Raw genomic sequence first — 17,786 nt, 5'->3', positions numbered from 1 at the left:
TTTCTGACCTGGAAATTTCCGTTCTGATGCAAAGAAAGCCGATTTAACGTGTCATTAGTCTCTTGCTGCATGTGGAGAAGCGCATTTCACCTTATTTTATTCGATTTCTTTTCCTCCTACATGTGTGAATTCTAAACCAATCACATACGAACACACAGCTACACATAGTTCACATGTGAGGTGTAAAGTTAGCATGCGGCACTTTTTATTTACGTGTGCAAACAGCCGATCACATGTGAAACTGTGTAGAAATGGAGAAATCACATGAGAAGAAGCAAATTTCACGTGATTTCATGTGCAGCGTTTTGTTTTCCACGTGTGCAAATTCTAATCTGCGTGTGAGAAAATCCAAAATATATATCTAAAGGATATAGAATGACCTGTTCACATCTGTCCTCTGCATCATGTGCAGGACATCCTGCTCCATCTTGTTTTGTCTACAGCAGAGGATCCTGGGTAAATATTAAGGCTATTCCGCAGCGACGCACCTCTGTCGGTTTATGGAAGCGCGTGGAGAAGTTTTGCCGTCTGCTCGCAGGTTTACACAGATGTCCAAACATCGAGACGCTCAGGACGTAAACAGGAATGGTCGTTTTCTCCTGATTTGTTTTCTCGGCCCTGACGGCGACGCTTTGATCCGAGCCCAATCTCACAGGGAATCCTTTCAGACGCAGATTGATTCGTTCTGTGTCACGACCGCTGGACTGCAACCACGAAGCGGTTCTGGGTTGTCTGAAAAGTGGGCCGGTCTCACCACGGTGACTTTCACACTTCTGGTCCAGAGAAAGAACTTTGGACTGCACAGATTTGTGTTTGTGTGTTGTGGTCACAGTCTCTGACCCTGAACGCATCACGTAGACCAACTTCGTGATCTTATTTAAAGCACATTTAGAAAGTAGAGTTGGTATTTCCCTCCTTCACTTGTGTCTGTCTCCCTCCTGCCTGCCTCCCTCCGTCTGTCCTCAGGCTACAGATCCAGGTATTCACCTGGCGAGCTGCCGCTCCCCTCTCTAATTTCTCGTTGCCCGTAGCTACAGAGCCGTGTGCCAAGTGGTGATGTATGTGCAGCGCTGCAGAGAGAGAGAGAGAGAGAGAGAGAGAGAGCAGACGGGCATGTGTGAACCTGTGTCAGAGGCGGGCCGGGCCAGACTAGGGCCGGGCTGAGCCGGGCTGGGCGAGGCTGGATTGTCATATTTCTCTGGGGGGGTTCTCATGTGGTGAGGACGATGTCAGCGATGCATCTTTTATGCATTTTCAGCACAGATTTCACTGATGCTGTGAATTATTATGAGTGGATTTGAGCATAAGATGTAACTTAGTTTAGTTGTTTTTATTTAAGAGTTTAAACATTTTTGTTAAAGGAAAGAGAAGTGAAGCGGAAGGCACCGACATTTTGAACGATACGGCAACAAAAAAGGGATAAAAGTTACAGCATGCTGGTGATTTCATCCTGAGAACGCGGCCTTAACTGCGCTTAACACTAACTGATCAGCGGTTTCCTTCCTGCAGCAGTTTGTCAAAAGAGGCGTCAGCTTTTTTCTCCAAACTTTATAAAATCTTTTTATTTCTCAGAATTAAAGGCAGAGTAAAAAAGTCTGAATTCTGAGTTTAAAGGCTCAAATTTCGGAGATTAAAGTCTGAATTACATGAAAAAAGTCTGAAATATGAGATTAAAGGCTCCAATTTTGAGTTATACATCTGAATTCTGTGATTTAAAGTCCAAATTCTGAGAAAAAATGTCCCTAATCCTCTTCCATACTCCTCAAACACACTCTCAATCAAACCAAAACCTCACACAATTTATCTCGTCCAAACACTCCTGTGGTGTGAAAATCAACAGGAGGAGATAAGATAAGCAGCGACCTGATATATATGTGTGTGTGTGTGTGTGTGTGTGTGTGTATGTTTACCTCAGTCGACTCTGTTTATAGGATGGAGTCCCGTCTGGAAGGTCAAGTTCTGGGAACACCGAACACTCCCTGTAAAACTCGTCTGTGAGAGAGGGATCATGTTAGTTCCACCTTCATGTGTTCACTCGCGGTTCAGTGCAAGTTGAAAGAAAACACAAGAAAATAAACCAACAATTTGCGTTTGCACTGCGTGAAAAACATAAAGTCTGAGTCACATGTGAGTCAGAAGAGGCAGCTTTTGACCACGTCGAGCCGCAAAGTGACTTTAAAACGAACCATGATAAACGTAAAACACAAATAAAAGACGGTTTGTTGCACTTTCTTCACGAGCTGCAGGTCTGGAGGGTTTTCTGCAGGGATGGTGGTCTCAGCTGCCTCAGCGGCCCTCCCTGCAGGTATCCCTCAGCGGGAGGTCGCAGGGGGTCAACATTCATTAGAGCGAATGAAAGGAGAAGAGAGGGAGAGAGGGAAGACTGCGTCGGGAAGAAAAGAGAATTCCCGGGAATATCAATGGAATTCCTGGACCGGCGCTGCGGCGTGTGTGTGTGTGTGAGAGAGAGAGTCAGGGGGTGGAGGGGGTCTTCCTCCCTCCAGAAGAGCCGGTCCGTCGAAACACACATGGTCCGGAACAGATCGTGGGGTGATCTGTTCCCGATCTGTTCCCGTCGTTCTCCTTATTTGGGCTTTGCTGCCGTATTGATAACTCCATCCACTAGAGGGCGCTGCCTGGCTCGCAGTACGCTGCGTTCACAGTCTCGTTAGGAAGATTCGCTCCTGGTTTCAGCCTCTTAGATGTCTGAACCTCGTCCTGAACAGTGGTCTTTGGCTTGTGTGTTGCTAACCCTAATGCTAATGCTAACGAAGGTGTGTGTGTTTGTGTGTGTGTCATTTAAGATTGCGGTTAGCGACTGCCGAGCTGAGCTAACTGTCGGTAAGGGGAAGTTAATAGTTGTGGTCAAATCGGGGGGTTTCTCTGTGTGTGTGTGTGTGTGTGTGTGTGTGTGTGTGTTAATGATGTTCAAAAGAACGAATCAGCCTCTTAGATTTGTGTGTACGGTTAATGAGGTTATTTGTCTGTCTAACTATATGAATGTTTCTATGCAGCTTGTGTGTGTGTGTGTGTGTGTTATCGAGGGCAGGGCGGTGTGTATAGGTGTCTAATCATCAGTCTTTGATGAGCGGGGGGGAATTCCAGTCTCGCCAGTCTAATCCCCGGGTGCGTGCCTTCCGCTCGCTCGTCCTCCTCCCCTTCCTCACCTCGCCCACCCTCACCTGGCTCACCTCTCCTCACCTAGCTCCTTTTAGCTTGATTTACCATTTTGTTTCATCAACGTTATCTACCTACGTCTGTTCAGTTCTGCAGTTTGAGCTACTTATAGCTGGGGATAGCCTTTAGCGTCGTAGCATCTGCAGTTTCCAAGTTGCTAAGCTGGGGTCATCACTGACGACCCCTACAGTATACGACGGGAGGGACAGTTTGGTTAGCTAGCTTCTGGTTTATTTCCAAAAACAAAGTAAGTCGCGAAGGAAGAAACTATTGAAGAGATTTTCCAACTCCTAGCCATCTATGATAGACCTACTACTTTGCTAGCTAGCTACAACCCACAAGCTAACGGTCAAGATTGGCTGGCTAGCTTCTTATTCCAAACATGATGAATGTGGACATTTCTGAATGTTGGTGCAAAATAGTCGCTCTTCAAGATCACCATGAAGATATTTGTTTTCCAAGCTAACAGTTGAACACACACGTTGTAGCTTGCTATGATTTGTCTAGCGAGCTACAACCCACAAGCTAACAGTCAAGTTTGGTTAGCTAGCTTGATAAGTCTGGACATTTCTGAATATTTGCGCAAAATTGCCGCTCTTGAAGGTCACGATGAAGACAGTGTTTAAGTGTTTTTCCAGCTAACATTTGAGCACACACCTTGCAGCCTGCTATGTATTGCTAACCAGCTACAACTGCCAAACTAACAGTCAAGTCTGGTTAGCTAGCTTGTGTGGACAGTAGAGATTTCTGAGTGTTGGTGCAAAATGGCCGCTCTTGAAAGTCACTGTGAAGCTGATAAACAATTGTAATTTTCCAGCTAACATTTGAACCCACACCCTCCTAAATTGCTAAGATACTGCTTTAGCTAGCTAACTGTGAGCCACTGGCTAGTGGTCAAGTTTGTCTTAGCTAGCTTCTGGTTTATTTTCAAATATGATGACTGTACACACCTGAACTAAGATCTTAATACTTTGCTAGCTTACTGCAACCCACAAGCTAACAGTCGAGTTTGGTTAGCCAGTGGTGCCAAATCCCATTAGACTGAATAATTTGACTTTTTCTTGATTCTGACGCACGTATCAATACATTTAAGATACTTTTAAGTCAGTTCCTGCCTCTTCTTGACCTCATATTCAACAACTGAGTATGCACACCTGGTGTCAGAGCTCTACCTGTGCAGTCATGGCTGATCACCTGTCCTGTGCGGACCTCCAGCGGCAGGCCCGACTGGCATGACGGAAAAAATGTGGGATGGAGGTGAAGAGAGAGTGAGGGGGGGGGAAAGAGAGAGAGACAGACGGCGGAGATAGAGAGAGAGAGAGAGTGGAGCAAATATCTGCAGCTCACTGACCTTTCTAAGTGGATTAGATGCCCCGTCAGGGCTGTGGGGGTAACGGGAGGGTAGAGCGAGCATGAGGAGACAGAGAGAGAGAGGAGAGAGAGAGAGAGGGGTATTTAGGAAGGTTTTACACCAGGCTCAGTTATTTTAAACTCAGTTTTGGTCTATTATTTTACAAATTTGCAGTAAAAACACCTCATACTGCAAAAATACTAACTTATTTCTGTGTTTTGGGACTCAGAGTTATGATATATTGCTCCAAATCGTCCAAACAGGCAACAAACTACCAGCTTTTGCATGAATAATACCTTTATAAAGACTTTCTACTGTCGAGATAAAATATTAACTATGTAATAATTATATTATATAAATGGATGGATGGACAACATAGCATCACAGTATGGTACAATAACAAGTTTATGTACATTTTAAATGACAATTGAAGAAGAATTTGCGCCACTTCTGTTTTATTAAACGTATGTTATTAAATGTTTATTAAATAAAATATTATTATTACAAATCAATATCAGACATTTATGTACAAGATTAATCATTTTTAGAGTCATGAGAACGTCGACGCAACCCGCTGCTGTGTTCACTTTAAGAGATTTGTTTAATCATGCATCATTTTGATCATATATTTATTATTTGACGTTCCATAATCTGCAGTTTTTTAGACATTTTGATAGAAGATGAGAGTTTTGCTCAGAGAAATAGATTAAGTAGATGTTTTAAACAGTGTGACGTGTTGTTTCTTGAACGCTTTCGTGCATTTAACTCAGCAAAATACTTTAAAAATCTGATATTTCTGTTCCGTCTCATCGATGGACGCTGCTTTCTTTGACCTGACGTATTTCTTCTTGAGCTGTTTGTGAACAAAAGTGTATATTTTTGGTTTGATTTGAGGACGCGAATGATTCTGAGCAGTTTCACTGGAGCATCTACCAAATGTTTTAAAGCTTTACGAGAGCAACTGATCTCTGTCTCGCTTTTTCTTTTCTTTTTTCGGGGATGAACACATGTCTAAGAGAGAGAGAGCGAGATGGAGAGAGAGAGAGGGATGAGAGAGGGATGAATGTGGAGGACGAGGGGAAAACAGATGGATGAAGAGAAAGAGAGAGTGTGAGCTGCAGGCCCGGGCGTGGGAGAGACAGACTGCATTGAGCTGAAGCAGACCAGAGACTAATCTGGAGATTCAGGGCTTGTAAAAACACCTCCACACACGCACCCACACACACACACACACACACACACACACACTTGACTACCCATGTGCCAGGTGTATTGAGGCGTGTACGTGCCGCTAACTCGCCTTTTTTTGTGTTCGATGCCGACGTGCGACTTTTGCTTTTTGACTATTGACGTGTTTTGATACTCTCAGTGGGAATCAAACCCTCGACCCCGACTGTGACTGCCAGTGCCTTGCTTCAGAGCCTTGGGTTGACAAGCCGTCATGTGCGGACGTGGCCGCAGCTCGTAGTCGTCCGTCAGAAGGCAGATCTGTGGCGAGAGAGGATTTCGTGTCAGAAAACGGTGATGTTGGGCTCAAAACTGATGTTTACGTGAAGCGTTTGAGTGTTTCAATCTGTAAAATTGTGAACATGACACCCTTAAATGTCTCGTTTAGTCCACAACTCACAAAAAAGTCGGTTTACGTTCCGTTTCCCCCTTTTCGTCAGGTTAAACACGTCATAGTAAGACATGTTTGACTCTAAAATGATAAGAAATAATCACAGAATCGTCTAAAAGTGGTTTAAAGCTGCAACAGATCATTTTCATCGTTCATTAACAATATAAAAAGTCCACAAATTTGACCAACAGCAGGAAACTCAGGTATATTTAAAGTACGATGGTGTGAAAACAAAGACAAAAGCATCAAATCTTCACATTTGAGAAGCTCAGACCAGAAAATATTGATCAAAATCAAAATGCTCCTTTTTCTGGATCGATAAAGTGATTAATCAACTGATCTTCTGAGAAACAAAGAGGAAAACAGGAGCGAACAACTCACATTCTTCGTTTTTAGATAAGTATTTGTAATATTGGAAAGTTTAAGGAAAAAACAACTTTTTACTACATGTGTGAGAGACATGAAGAGGCTTCATATAACTCGTGTTTTGCAGTAATCACACAGTTCCTGCTCTGATATCTGAAGTTTCTCTCTGTGTTGCTGTCCTGGTACTTTTCCTCCGCCGTCACCGCTGGTGTTAATCCGTCCCTGTGAGGTAACTCTGTTTTGGGAGTCGGTGTGTTTTCCCAAAACAGATGACTTCCCTCCAATGATCTCACTGTGGGAATCACTGGGCTGAGACCGAGACACGAGACTCAGAGTCACGGTTTACAACTCGTTAAGTCCTTCTCACCTCTCCCCTTTGTGACTAACGGAGCTTTGACGCTTTAGTAGAGGATTAATCTACAATATCTGTGAGGATTTGCTGCCTTTTCTGTGTTTTATTGACCGTCAGTGGTCACCAACCCGCCCAGTTTCTGCAAAATATTTGATATGTTGAAACTTGCATCACTGGGATTCTGCTCTGGTTATATTTAGGCATCAGAACAGTCAATTAGGTTGAGGAAAAGATCACGTTTTGGATAGAAATACCCGCTTTGCTCTCTACAAACACAGCTTTTTGTTGCCACAGCTCTCTCTCCATCTCTGTTTCTGGTTGGGTTCAGGTACAAACACACTTGGTTAGGTTTTGGGAAACATGATTTGGCTCATAATACTCTCTGTGGTCTCTGGTCACCACAAACACAGATGTTAAGAATTACCAGTGTTGTTGATCCCAACTATGGTTAAGTTTAGTTACACAAAAAACCTCTTGATTAGGATTCTGAAAAGATCAACTTTTTGGCTTTAAACAATCGTTTTTGACACGTCATATGCTCTGGTTAGGTTTAGACACAAGACACACTTGGTTAGGGCGAGGAGAAGATCATGATTTGGCTCAGAAAACGTGTTTCGGTAGCCACAGACATGGCTGGAGACGTCCAAAGTCCTCCTCAAATATACCCGGTGTTGTCAAACCTAACTCCGGTTTGGTTTAGGCACAACAAACACTTGGTTAGGGTGTTTTGGCTTTAAAATATCTGCTTTGGTCTCCAGAAGTGCGGCTGAAGATATTGTCCGACTCCCTGCCAAAAGATATCCGGTTTCTGACGCCACAAACGCGAAACACAGTCTCGAACAGCGGTCACTGGCTTCTCGTCTGTAAGTCCCCAAATGTTTACGACCTTAACGTTTTTCTGGAAGCGGAGGCGAGCAAGCAAGCGACCACTGTTCAGGACTGCGTTTCAACATTTGTAAGCAGGACAAGCAAGACATTGTATTTATGGCGACAAAGACCTCAGGTCATCTCCAGCCGTGTACCCAACCCTTAACCAGAACATAAGATATCAAATTAAACCCTGAAGAAATGTAAAGTTGCAACACTTCTGTGGTTCTGCAGAGACGTACGTTGCCCACATTTATTAGCCGTAGGCTGTCGATTCAAAGACGTCTCCTCGTAAACTATAAGAGGGACTTTTTTATATTTTGTTGACCAAACACTTGAACGGACTGAGTCACAGCTCTCCTGTCTGTCTGCACCGTCCAATAAAGCAGTACCGCCGCGAACGCCGTCAACACAAACACGGACCCACAAAGAGTTCTGTGCAGACACAGAAGAATGCTGACTTGTCTGTCCTCGGCCTCTCGCGCTCGCTGCCTCTCCATCTTTCTCACAACCTGGCTGCCTGGCATGCGTGCAGTCGATGCCCGTCTGGCATCCGCTGTGTCAACAAGCATGGGAAAAGTTAATCAACAGCTTGGCACTCCCACTCCCCCGTTCACCTCCCTCCCTCCCTCCCTCCCTCCCTCCCTCCCATCCTTCTCGCCTTTTCCTTTAACCCCTCTTCGACAACAACTCTCTCGCTCCTGCGGAGAGAGCCGAAGGACCGACAGATGTTTTACTTTAGATAAAAGTGTTTTATTTTGGGTCCGACCTTGCACCGGTCACCTCGTCATCAAACAAAACCTGCAGGGGGGAATCCACAGACCTTTCTCTCTCCTTCTCTGTGGGTAGAAGAAGAAGAAGTGCAGTGACGCCGTAGCGTGATCATGCAGCGCCCTCTGGTGGCGATGTTGGCGTTTAACATGTCCCAAAATGCTCCTGTGTTGACAGAAAGAAATGCAACATAAAGAGAGAAACCACGCATACGCAGATGATTATGTCTTCTACCTTTTAGATTTTTGGCCAAATATATGAATATTTAAGGTCTTTTTGTGTGTAAGTCTGTGTTTTTGTTGTCAACTCTGGCTACAAGACTCTCTGAGCTGGAACCAAGGATTGTTTTCATCGTCCATCAATCTGTTGAATTAGCTTCTCGATCGATGGATTAACTTGTTTGGTCTATAAAATGTCAGAAAATGTAGATCAGTGTCCGCAACCCAAAGATTATTCAGTTCACTGTCACAGAGGAGGAAAATATCCACATTTAAGAAGCCGGAATCAGATGTTTTCGGCTTTTTCTGACCCAAACCGGTAACTCTGCTGTCAAAACTGTCATCCTCATCTCTTTCTCTTTTTGTTCTTGTCCTCCAACAGTCTTGCCACGGATGTTCGGGACCCAAATGTAACTGTCAAACAGAAAAAGGAGCCAAGGTCAGTACAAACACACGAACAATCAGTGACTCCGGCGTCGGGAAATGTGATGACGCGTAAAATAGACAAAGACTGAATAAATGTTTTATATCACATCATGATGTTGTTTGACAGAGATATGAGGACACTTTTTATGTTATATCATCAAGGTTTTACTATAATTTCAATTATTATCAGTTCATGTTACAGCCAGTGATACATCGGTTAATATTGGTGATATAAGAAGCCCGATTGATACTCAGAGTTGATTTTAGGTTCAGATATTGATAAATCATCTAACCCTAACGATATACATCTACAATAGGTCTATATATGTGAGTTTGTTCAGGGAAATATAGGAATAAGCTGCAGAAAAATGATTATAAGTAAAGTACTAAGTTTTGTGTCCTTGTCTTTGCGTACAGGGTGAGCGGGGTTTTCCAGGTCTCACCGGACCTCCAGGAGTCCCAGGATTCCCCGGACCTGAAGGGCCCATTGGACCCAGAGGAGAGAAGGTGGGTGGAATCGGGTTTAACTGTTTAATTACAGGACGTGTAGTTCGGATGAAGGTCGGTCGCTGTTGGTGTAAAGAACTATTCGACCAGTGATCTGACCCGGTTTATGTCTGTTCTTCCTCGCAGGGTAGCGATGGACCTATGGGACCGGGTGGTCCGAAAGGAATAAGAGTAAGTGCATCACTTTAATTTATTTTATTTTAATTGCCTGGCAAACAGCAGCGTCAGACTTCACGTTAGAAACTCTCTTGTACCAAAAAAAACACCCTCTTTAATCAGGTTTTAATTAGTCTATCGGTCCGTCTCCTCACTTCAGGTTTAGTTCAAGAAGTTTGATTATGTTTGTTTCATTTTGGGGTGAATTGTCTGAAAGGTTTCAGGTTGTAGTTCCCCCTCCTGACCAGCAGGTGTCAACATTACACATCATCTCAAACCGAGTCAGTGAGGGCATGAAGAAGAAGAAGAAGAAGAAGAAGAAGAAGAAGAAGAAGTCTTCTGTGGTTGTTCTTCTGATTTGTTTTATTCTTCTCGTCCTGACAGGGCCCGTCTGGACTGCCAGGCTTTCCAGGAACGCCAGGACTTCCAGTGAGTGTTTCCTGTCATGAAACAAATCCAACTACTTCCACGCCCAAAAACACCCAGGTTGCATGTGTGATGTAACTTCCTTGTTTTACTTCCTGTCTCCCAGGGTCTGCCCGGGCAGGACGGACCTCCGGGGCCGAGAGGAGTGCCAGGATGCAACGGCACAAAGGTAACTGTTGTTACTGAGCGTTCGGAGGATACATTAAAGAATATTTCCACATGAGAAACTTTAGATACATTTGACTCATTCTGAACAGGTTCAAGCTCATAAATGACTCAGTTAAGATGCTTTTAAATTGTGAATATCTTAACGTACGGTCAGAATTTACTTGATTTTTGCTGATTTGTGGTACTATTATACTTTTTTATTTCTTGTCAAACTCTTGTGTTAAATGAGTTTCTCCTTCTCCTTATTCACCTTTTTCTTCTTCTCCTCTCCAGGGTGACAGGGGTCTCCCAGGAGGAGGAGGAATCCCTGGACAGCAGGGACGGACGGTGAGTTTGAAGAGAAAGTCCATTCATTATCAGACTGTTTGACACATTAATTAATGTTTCCCATTAACTTCTTCTTCTCTTCTTCCTTTTTTCTAGGGTCCACCTGGTCTTCCAGGACCAAAGGTGAGTGCATCATCGTCACTGTCTCATCTTTTTCAGACAACTTTGATTAATATTAGCTTTAAATTTAATCAGAATCAATGATAGATGGCAAATAGTGCAGATTTTAAAGGGAAACATGTGGCAGTATATCGACTTCACTGTCACGTAACGCAAGAAAAACTATAATAATAATAAAATATAAAAGATTTGTTATGATAAAAACTGTGTTTTTTGGTTGTTTTTCTTCTTCTTTCATGTTATTTTAAAAATATTGTTGAAGTGAGTAAGAATAAGACAAAAGACTCGCTTTGGTTCAGTTGGCTGTTCTCCAGTAAATTAAGTTTTTAATTAGTTGATTTAATTAGACGTGTAATTGACTTTTTCCCTTTGCTGCTTTGCTGTTTTTTTGCCACAAGATGGTGCTGTTGTCCGATATGTTGGGTCAAAACAAACCTCAAAGAAAAAGCAAATAGATTATTAATACTTTAACGTCCACTTGTCGACATGACGTTTGTTCTCTCCTCCGCAGGGCGACCCTGGCGATGTGATCTCCACCAACCGCTTCGGAGAGAAAGGAGCAGTGGGACTTCCCGGACTACCAGGAGTTCCTGTGAGTTTGTGCATTCAACTTCTTTAAAATCCAAACACGCTCAGTCCAATCCACTTTTATTTCAAAGTCTAGCATCCGTCCTCAAGTTGATCCAACATAAATCTGTAATATTTAGATTTTCTGGGATGATGAACCCATTGAAAACATGGAGTGGGTTTGAATATCTCAGACTGTAAACGTCTCAGAGCGTCATTTGATAGAAGAGCTGCACCAAACTGAAATGTGTTATTATTTTCACCACCAATCTTATTTTCCTGTCTTACTTAGATATCTTTCGGTGGGGTTTGATTGTTTCTGTTGTGCATTAGTCTCTAAAAATTAATCACATGCAAAAAAAATCCACAAAATCACCTTTCAGAGTTTACTGTGACTTTATCTGTGTGTTCATGTCACAGGGCACACCCGGACCCCCCGGTTTACAGGGGCCACTCGGCCCTCCAGGACCCAGAGGCTACGAGGTACAGAAGAAGCCGCTATACAACATGATACCACTGTTGAAATTTTGTATTTCATGTTGAAAATGGACAGTTAAACTCCCTGCTAATTGTTTTCCGGTGTTGTCCTTTAGGGTCGTCCAGGTCCTCCCGGTCCTCCCGGACCAAAGGTGAGTTCAAACATTGACGAGTCTGAAGAGAGACAGATTTTGTAATTGATCCGACAAGATAATGACGCTTTTGCTCCGTGTGAATCCTCTTTAAGTTTTCTGAATCTGAGAGCGTTTGGTTGGTCGTTTAATACTTCTCTGCTTTTTCCTCCAGGGAAACATGGGACTGAACTTCCAAGGACCCAAAGGAGAGAAGGTATTTACTGTTAACCAGGGAAACATTTGTTGTCATGACCCCTTGCTCGATTTATTTCAAACCCTTAATCTAATCCGGTGTGTGTCTGTGTGTGAAAACAGGGTGATCCCGGTCTGCCAGGACCTCCCGGTCCTCCCGGACAAGTGGGAGAACAGAAGAGACCACCTGAGACAGAGATCCAGAGAGGAGACAAGGTAACACCACCAACAGAGAACAGAGAACTGAGAGTGCCACCATATATTTCATCTAATGCTTTATATTCAAGTCATTTTACAGTAAAGCTGCAGCAGCACACCTAGTTTGGATCTAATCTGACCACTGACGACAAAAAGCAAAGTTAAGAACCTGTCTTCATGTCAGGACATTTATCTGCTGGATGCTGCAATTTTCACTTCAACCACTAGATGGCAGCAGATCCGCTCTGCAACAGTGTGGCTCCCTGCAGTAACTTAGTACCTCCTCAGACATTTATTTAGTTGTTTACATGTTTCTCCTGGTGAGTACTGGATGATGCATGATGGCTCTAAATGGATGGAAAGCTTTTAGTTTCTAATTGATTCCTTCTCCGTGGACGGACGTTTTCAATCAGTCAATTTCAAAATCAGTTTGGTTGAAGCTTCGAACTCTTACGCTTTCTCTTTTGTGTGTTTCCTCTGCAGGGTGACCCGGGAGTTCCAGGACCAAGAGGCGATCCAGGCTATCCAGGGCCTCCTGTAAGTATCTGATCGTCACAGCCTGTAGGCAAATTGCCCCACACTGAAGATAGTTCATTAGTGAGCTTCTGTACATCCACAATGTTGACGAGTTTTCGGTTTGGCTTCATAGGGTCCCTCAGGAGGACAGAGGGGAGACAAGGGAGAACCAGGAGAAGCAGGCAAACGCGTAAGTAGTTTTATACTCATGGTGACGTATGTTTAAGCCTAAACTTTTACCCACAGCTTTGATCTTCATTTTTTGAAGGTCTCAGTATGCTCAAGTTCTTAATGAACCACCTAAACCCCCAATGGAACCCCCAATCCAACATTGGAATTGGGGGGAGGATATGCGTCCAACAGTTGTAGTAACTTTTTCAATGAAATCGGACAATCATACCCCCTCATTGCACTGCAGAGGTGTAAAAGTCCCTCTCAAGCTCTAACTCTTGCATGTGCATCCAAGTGCAACTCCATGGATGACGGTCAGGAACTCGGTGTCATTATCCTGATTTTTACAATTAACAGAAGGTAATGAATTCTTGGAAAAAGCAGGAGGGACGTAAATATATCTTAACTTGTAAGGTCTAAACTTAAATTCAGGGGAACACCCATCCAACAACGGAAATTTAGCAAGAGTTTGCGTCCATCGTTTTTAGTAACTTGACAAAGAAATCTGTCAATCGTACTTACTTTATGCAACAATTGAATTCCTTCAAACATAGACTGTCTGAAACCTTGCGCTACTATCCCAATTTGACATACAAAAGACACTGAATTCTTGGGGAAAGCTGTGGGATGCAGCCTTTAAACATGGCCATAGACATAATTGTTTTTTTAAGTATACCGAGGCCTTAAGAGTAACCTTTTTACCAAGTCTGAACATTCAAACAACTTTTTGACAAGTTAGTATCGGCCGAATGGTCCTCACTTTCCAAGTATACCTTCACTTGTGAGGTAAAGACACTGAATAGCTTCTTCGTAGAAGCTTTGTTGTGCAGCCAGGAGGAAGCTATGATTTGAGCATTGGCCATAGACATATACCGACAGAGATTTTGAAGCATACACGGGCCTTTACGGTGAAAAACGTTGTGCCGTTGTCCCGATTTAAACAATTGATTACGTCGTATTCACACAGAAACACAAAAGACTTCTTGGTTGCCATGAATGTGTTCATATGAAATGTTTTCCTAGGTCTTTTGAAGCATATGGAGACCTTAACGATAACCCTAAAAACAAGTCTTAACATTATGTTTTATTGCAAAGTTATGATTCGCTAAATTGTCCCGACCCTAGCCTCACTTGTAAGGTCTTAACTTAAATTGGCCCTTCCTTGCAAATGCGTTGGACCTCTTCCTAATCAACATTTTCTCTCATCTACAGGGCAAACCAGGCAAAGACGGAGACCCTGGTTCTCCAGGATTCCCTGTGAGTTCTGCAAACGACAAACTAGACAATTATTATACATCATCCTTTTAGTAAATCTCTCAATCACATTTCTAACTTTTTTTTTCACTTGTTCACTATCAGGGAATCAAAGGAGAATCGGGCCTTCCAGGTCCTCCAGGCAGGGATGGGGAGAGAGTAAGTTTTCTTAAATTTTTTTAATAAATAGATTCCAAATGAACTGTGCAGCCATGGGTTGTTTCGATAACTTTCACCTGTCCATCTCTTTTTAGGGATTCAAAGGTGAACCTGGATATCCAGGCCCACCAGGAGCGGTGTGTATTCTACATTCTCCTAATTTAGAGCTTTTCGTCCAGCAGGAATCTCACACTCTTCATCAGACGATAATTTGCTAAATTATCGTTTTTTTATTGAATTAAAAAAAAAAACTCGATTATCTTCTTGATTTCATGATTTCTTATTCATGCAGAGGAATCTGTAATAATGATATCCTGCTTGTTTCATCCAAGTACTTTTGAAAAACCCTTCGTAGTCTAGAAGTACAATATAAGTGCAGTACATTCATCTGACCACTGGGTGGGGACACTTCCCTCTCTCACCTTGATTTCATTTTGTTCACCTATGTTGTTTATCAAAGTGATTAAAACTGCGTGTGATGCATTTCTTTTGAATTTTTTTGTCATCGTTCCACCAGGTGATTGGCACACAGAATGGAGCTCGGCCCGGTCCTAAAGGTGATCCTGGGTACCCCGGAACACCTGGATCCAAAGGAGATAGAGGGCCACAAGGTAAATAAACACGCCCATGCAGACACAAAACACTGGCTCAATCCATTTCGTTTGACATTAAGTCGCTAGCTAATGAACACCAGATGATATTGCTATTTCTGGGTAGACCCAGTCAGCTCAATGGACTGCTAGCTACATAGCTAACTGAGCTAACTTGCCAACAGGAGTTAAAGTGTGAATGGAGTGTGAATTCAACAGGTGGCAAATACTAACACATTTAAACACATTTAAACTCTACCTTCCTGTCTTTTCCAGGTTTGACAGGCCCTCCAGGAACACCAGGAATTCCAGCTATCGGTGGCGGTGGTCAGCCTGGACAACCAGGCTTCCCAGGAGAGAGAGGCCAGAAAGGTGAAGCCGGTGTTCCAGGGATATCTCTGCCCGGTCCCCCAGGACGTCAAGGGGCTCCTGGTTCTCAGGGTTCACCAGGTCTTCCTGGACCTCCAGGCTTTTCCACAGCAGTACAAAACTGCATCCCTGGAGAACCCGGGCGTCCCGGTGTGCAGGGAGAGAGAGGTTACCCAGGAGAGACAGGCCAGAAAGGTGAGAGATGATGGTTTTCATCCAGAAATCAATCATGGAGAAGACTATTAGCTATTGTATGTGCATATGATGACTAAATATACAGTAAAACAGCAAGGCTATGAAAAAATCTCACGAAAAAAATCATGTTTTGGAGTTGAAATGTTGTGCGATAATACCAAAAGATTAAGAAGTTGATCAAGTTTAAGGGAAGACGCTGCAGGTGAAATGCACTGGTCAGTATTTCAGACACTGACCTCGGTGATCTGTTTCTGTTTCAGGTGATAAGGGAGACACTTGTGTGAACTGCTTTGGTAGTACCAGTGCCCTTCCAGGACCCCAGGGACCTCCAGGACCACCCGGATTCCCAGGTAACACCACTCAACCTCCAAATCAGTAGAGTCCCACCAGATAAAGTAATTTCAAATACTTTCTGTAATGATGGATGGTCAGGAAACCCTCCATGTGGACTAAATAAAACGTGAGTGCATGCTAGCTCATGTTATGCTAATGTTAACTCAGAGCATTTGGATGCCAAATGTTTGCCAGACCTTCAGATTTATTCATGAGGAGCTCATTATTTTAGCCAAGGTTCTACCTTGCTGCCTGGTTGTCATTCATTTTGGCAATGTAAATCTACTCTATATTATACTGGAGACTATTGCATCATTAATACTGCATGTCTTATTCCTCCTCTCGCCTCAATCAGGAAATCCTGGCCCCCAGGGTGTCAAAGGAGACAGAGGATTTCCAGGAACACCTGGTGGTGTTGGACCTGCTGTGAGTACTTCTTAATTTTCCTCAAACAGCTCAATTCATTTTAGAATTTATATTCATACATCAAAATTGTATTCTGGGAATTTGGGCTTTAAATTGAATGAATGAATAAATTACGAGCTTTAAAAGACTTGCTGATGTCCACTGGGACCATACGTGTCTGGCCGTGAGAAAGAATTTGACTGAACAACCTTATCCTCTTTTCTTTTTTCCTTGATCTAGGGTGGTCCTGGTCCTCAAGGTTCTCCAGGATACCCCGGAGAGAAGGGAGACCCAGGTGATGCCATCTCAGTGAGTGGCGTACGGGGAGAGAAGGGCGACACTGGCTTCCCTGGAGCACCTGGTCTGCCTGGCCTGGATGGTCGACCCGGTCGTGACGGACTGCCTGGAGGTCCTGGACCCAAAGGAGCTCCTGTAGGTGGCTTTCACTTAATCCCTCCATCATGGAGATTGATCCATGGTCCATTTCATGACTTATACATGTTCAACAGGGCTCTTTGCAAGTGAAAGGAGAACGAGGGCTCCCCGGTGATCCAGGTGCCCCAGGTAATCCAGGAGACAGGGGTCCTCCAGGACCACCTGGCTTTGGACCTCAGGGGCCTTCAGGAGAAAAGGGTATCCAGGGTGTATCAGGAAGACCAGGAGGTCCCGGAGCACCCGGTAAGAGGAATACTTCTTGCAGACAGTTGAGCTGTTCCCACAACTAACCTTGTTTTTTCCACCTCTTTCAATCCCTACTGTCGTTAAAGGTGCAATATATACACATTTTTCTTAAGATCATTCAACACTGATCCAGAATGTTCAACAGAATTTGAAAGAGTTATAGTTTTGATACTGGCCTCGTACTTTTATGCTTATGCTTCTTTAATGTCCAGTTGAACTACTGTTACAAAAAGTACCAGTGCACTTAAATCTGCTCACTGAAACCATCCAACCATCTCTCTCCATGCAGGTGCTAAAGGTGAACCAGGCCTGTCAGTCGCCGAGAAAGGCTTACCAGGACCCAGAGGACAGGATGGAGAACCAGGACTGCCCGGCTCACCAGGTACAGGAGTAATTATTTAAGGTTTGTTATTCATGCAGTGCATGACACATGTTTCTGATGTCTGATCAGGTTTTTTTTTATTGAACTTTTGTCAGGTAACCCAGGTCAGTCTGGACAGCCTGGTTTCCCTGGTTTACCAGGAGCCAAGGGTGATCCTGGACTCCCGGGCATCGGACTCCCAGGACCCCCAGGTGCTAAAGGTAAAGAAACTCCAATCAAAACTCTTCCCTTTCCTCTTCCCTCCTTGACCTTTACATCCTGCCTGAGTACATCTCATGTCTCCTCCGTGTTTTCTTCCTCTACCTCACCCTGT

The 17,786-nt window shown here is 43.7% G+C and overlaps 1 protein-coding gene across 2 annotated transcripts in view; it reads left to right on the top strand.

Annotated features, from left to right (window-relative positions):
- Positions 1-17,786, top strand: part of col4a5 (collagen, type IV, alpha 5 (Alport syndrome)) — a 43,784-nt gene that overhangs the window by 11,556 nt on the left and 14,442 nt on the right. For both annotated transcript variants that reach the window (XM_030431114.1, XM_030431115.1), the window contains exons 2-26: positions 9,103-9,159; positions 9,564-9,653; positions 9,780-9,824; positions 10,194-10,238; positions 10,342-10,404; positions 10,677-10,730; positions 10,827-10,853; positions 11,362-11,442; positions 11,838-11,900; positions 12,011-12,046; positions 12,201-12,242; positions 12,344-12,436; positions 12,902-12,955; positions 13,068-13,124; positions 14,318-14,362; positions 14,465-14,518; positions 14,614-14,655; positions 15,036-15,129; positions 15,385-15,672; positions 15,933-16,022; positions 16,361-16,431; positions 16,651-16,842; positions 16,920-17,088; positions 17,381-17,473; positions 17,569-17,673. In XM_030431114.1, coding sequence (XP_030286974.1) covers positions 9,103-9,159; positions 9,564-9,653; positions 9,780-9,824; positions 10,194-10,238; positions 10,342-10,404; positions 10,677-10,730; positions 10,827-10,853; positions 11,362-11,442; positions 11,838-11,900; positions 12,011-12,046; positions 12,201-12,242; positions 12,344-12,436; positions 12,902-12,955; positions 13,068-13,124; positions 14,318-14,362; positions 14,465-14,518; positions 14,614-14,655; positions 15,036-15,129; positions 15,385-15,672; positions 15,933-16,022; positions 16,361-16,431; positions 16,651-16,842; positions 16,920-17,088; positions 17,381-17,473; positions 17,569-17,673 — 2,050 coding nt within the window. The remainder of the gene's footprint in view (positions 1-9,102; positions 9,160-9,563; positions 9,654-9,779; positions 9,825-10,193; positions 10,239-10,341; positions 10,405-10,676; positions 10,731-10,826; positions 10,854-11,361; positions 11,443-11,837; positions 11,901-12,010; positions 12,047-12,200; positions 12,243-12,343; positions 12,437-12,901; positions 12,956-13,067; positions 13,125-14,317; positions 14,363-14,464; positions 14,519-14,613; positions 14,656-15,035; positions 15,130-15,384; positions 15,673-15,932; positions 16,023-16,360; positions 16,432-16,650; positions 16,843-16,919; positions 17,089-17,380; positions 17,474-17,568; positions 17,674-17,786) is intronic.

This window comes from Sparus aurata, chromosome 10 (assembly GCF_900880675.1).
Source record: "Sparus aurata chromosome 10, fSpaAur1.1, whole genome shotgun sequence".
NCBI classification, from domain to species: Eukaryota; Metazoa; Chordata; class Actinopteri; order Spariformes; family Sparidae; genus Sparus; species Sparus aurata.
The sequence above is the reverse complement of the archived record's forward strand: the minus strand, read 5'-3'. Positions and strand labels throughout refer to the sequence as shown.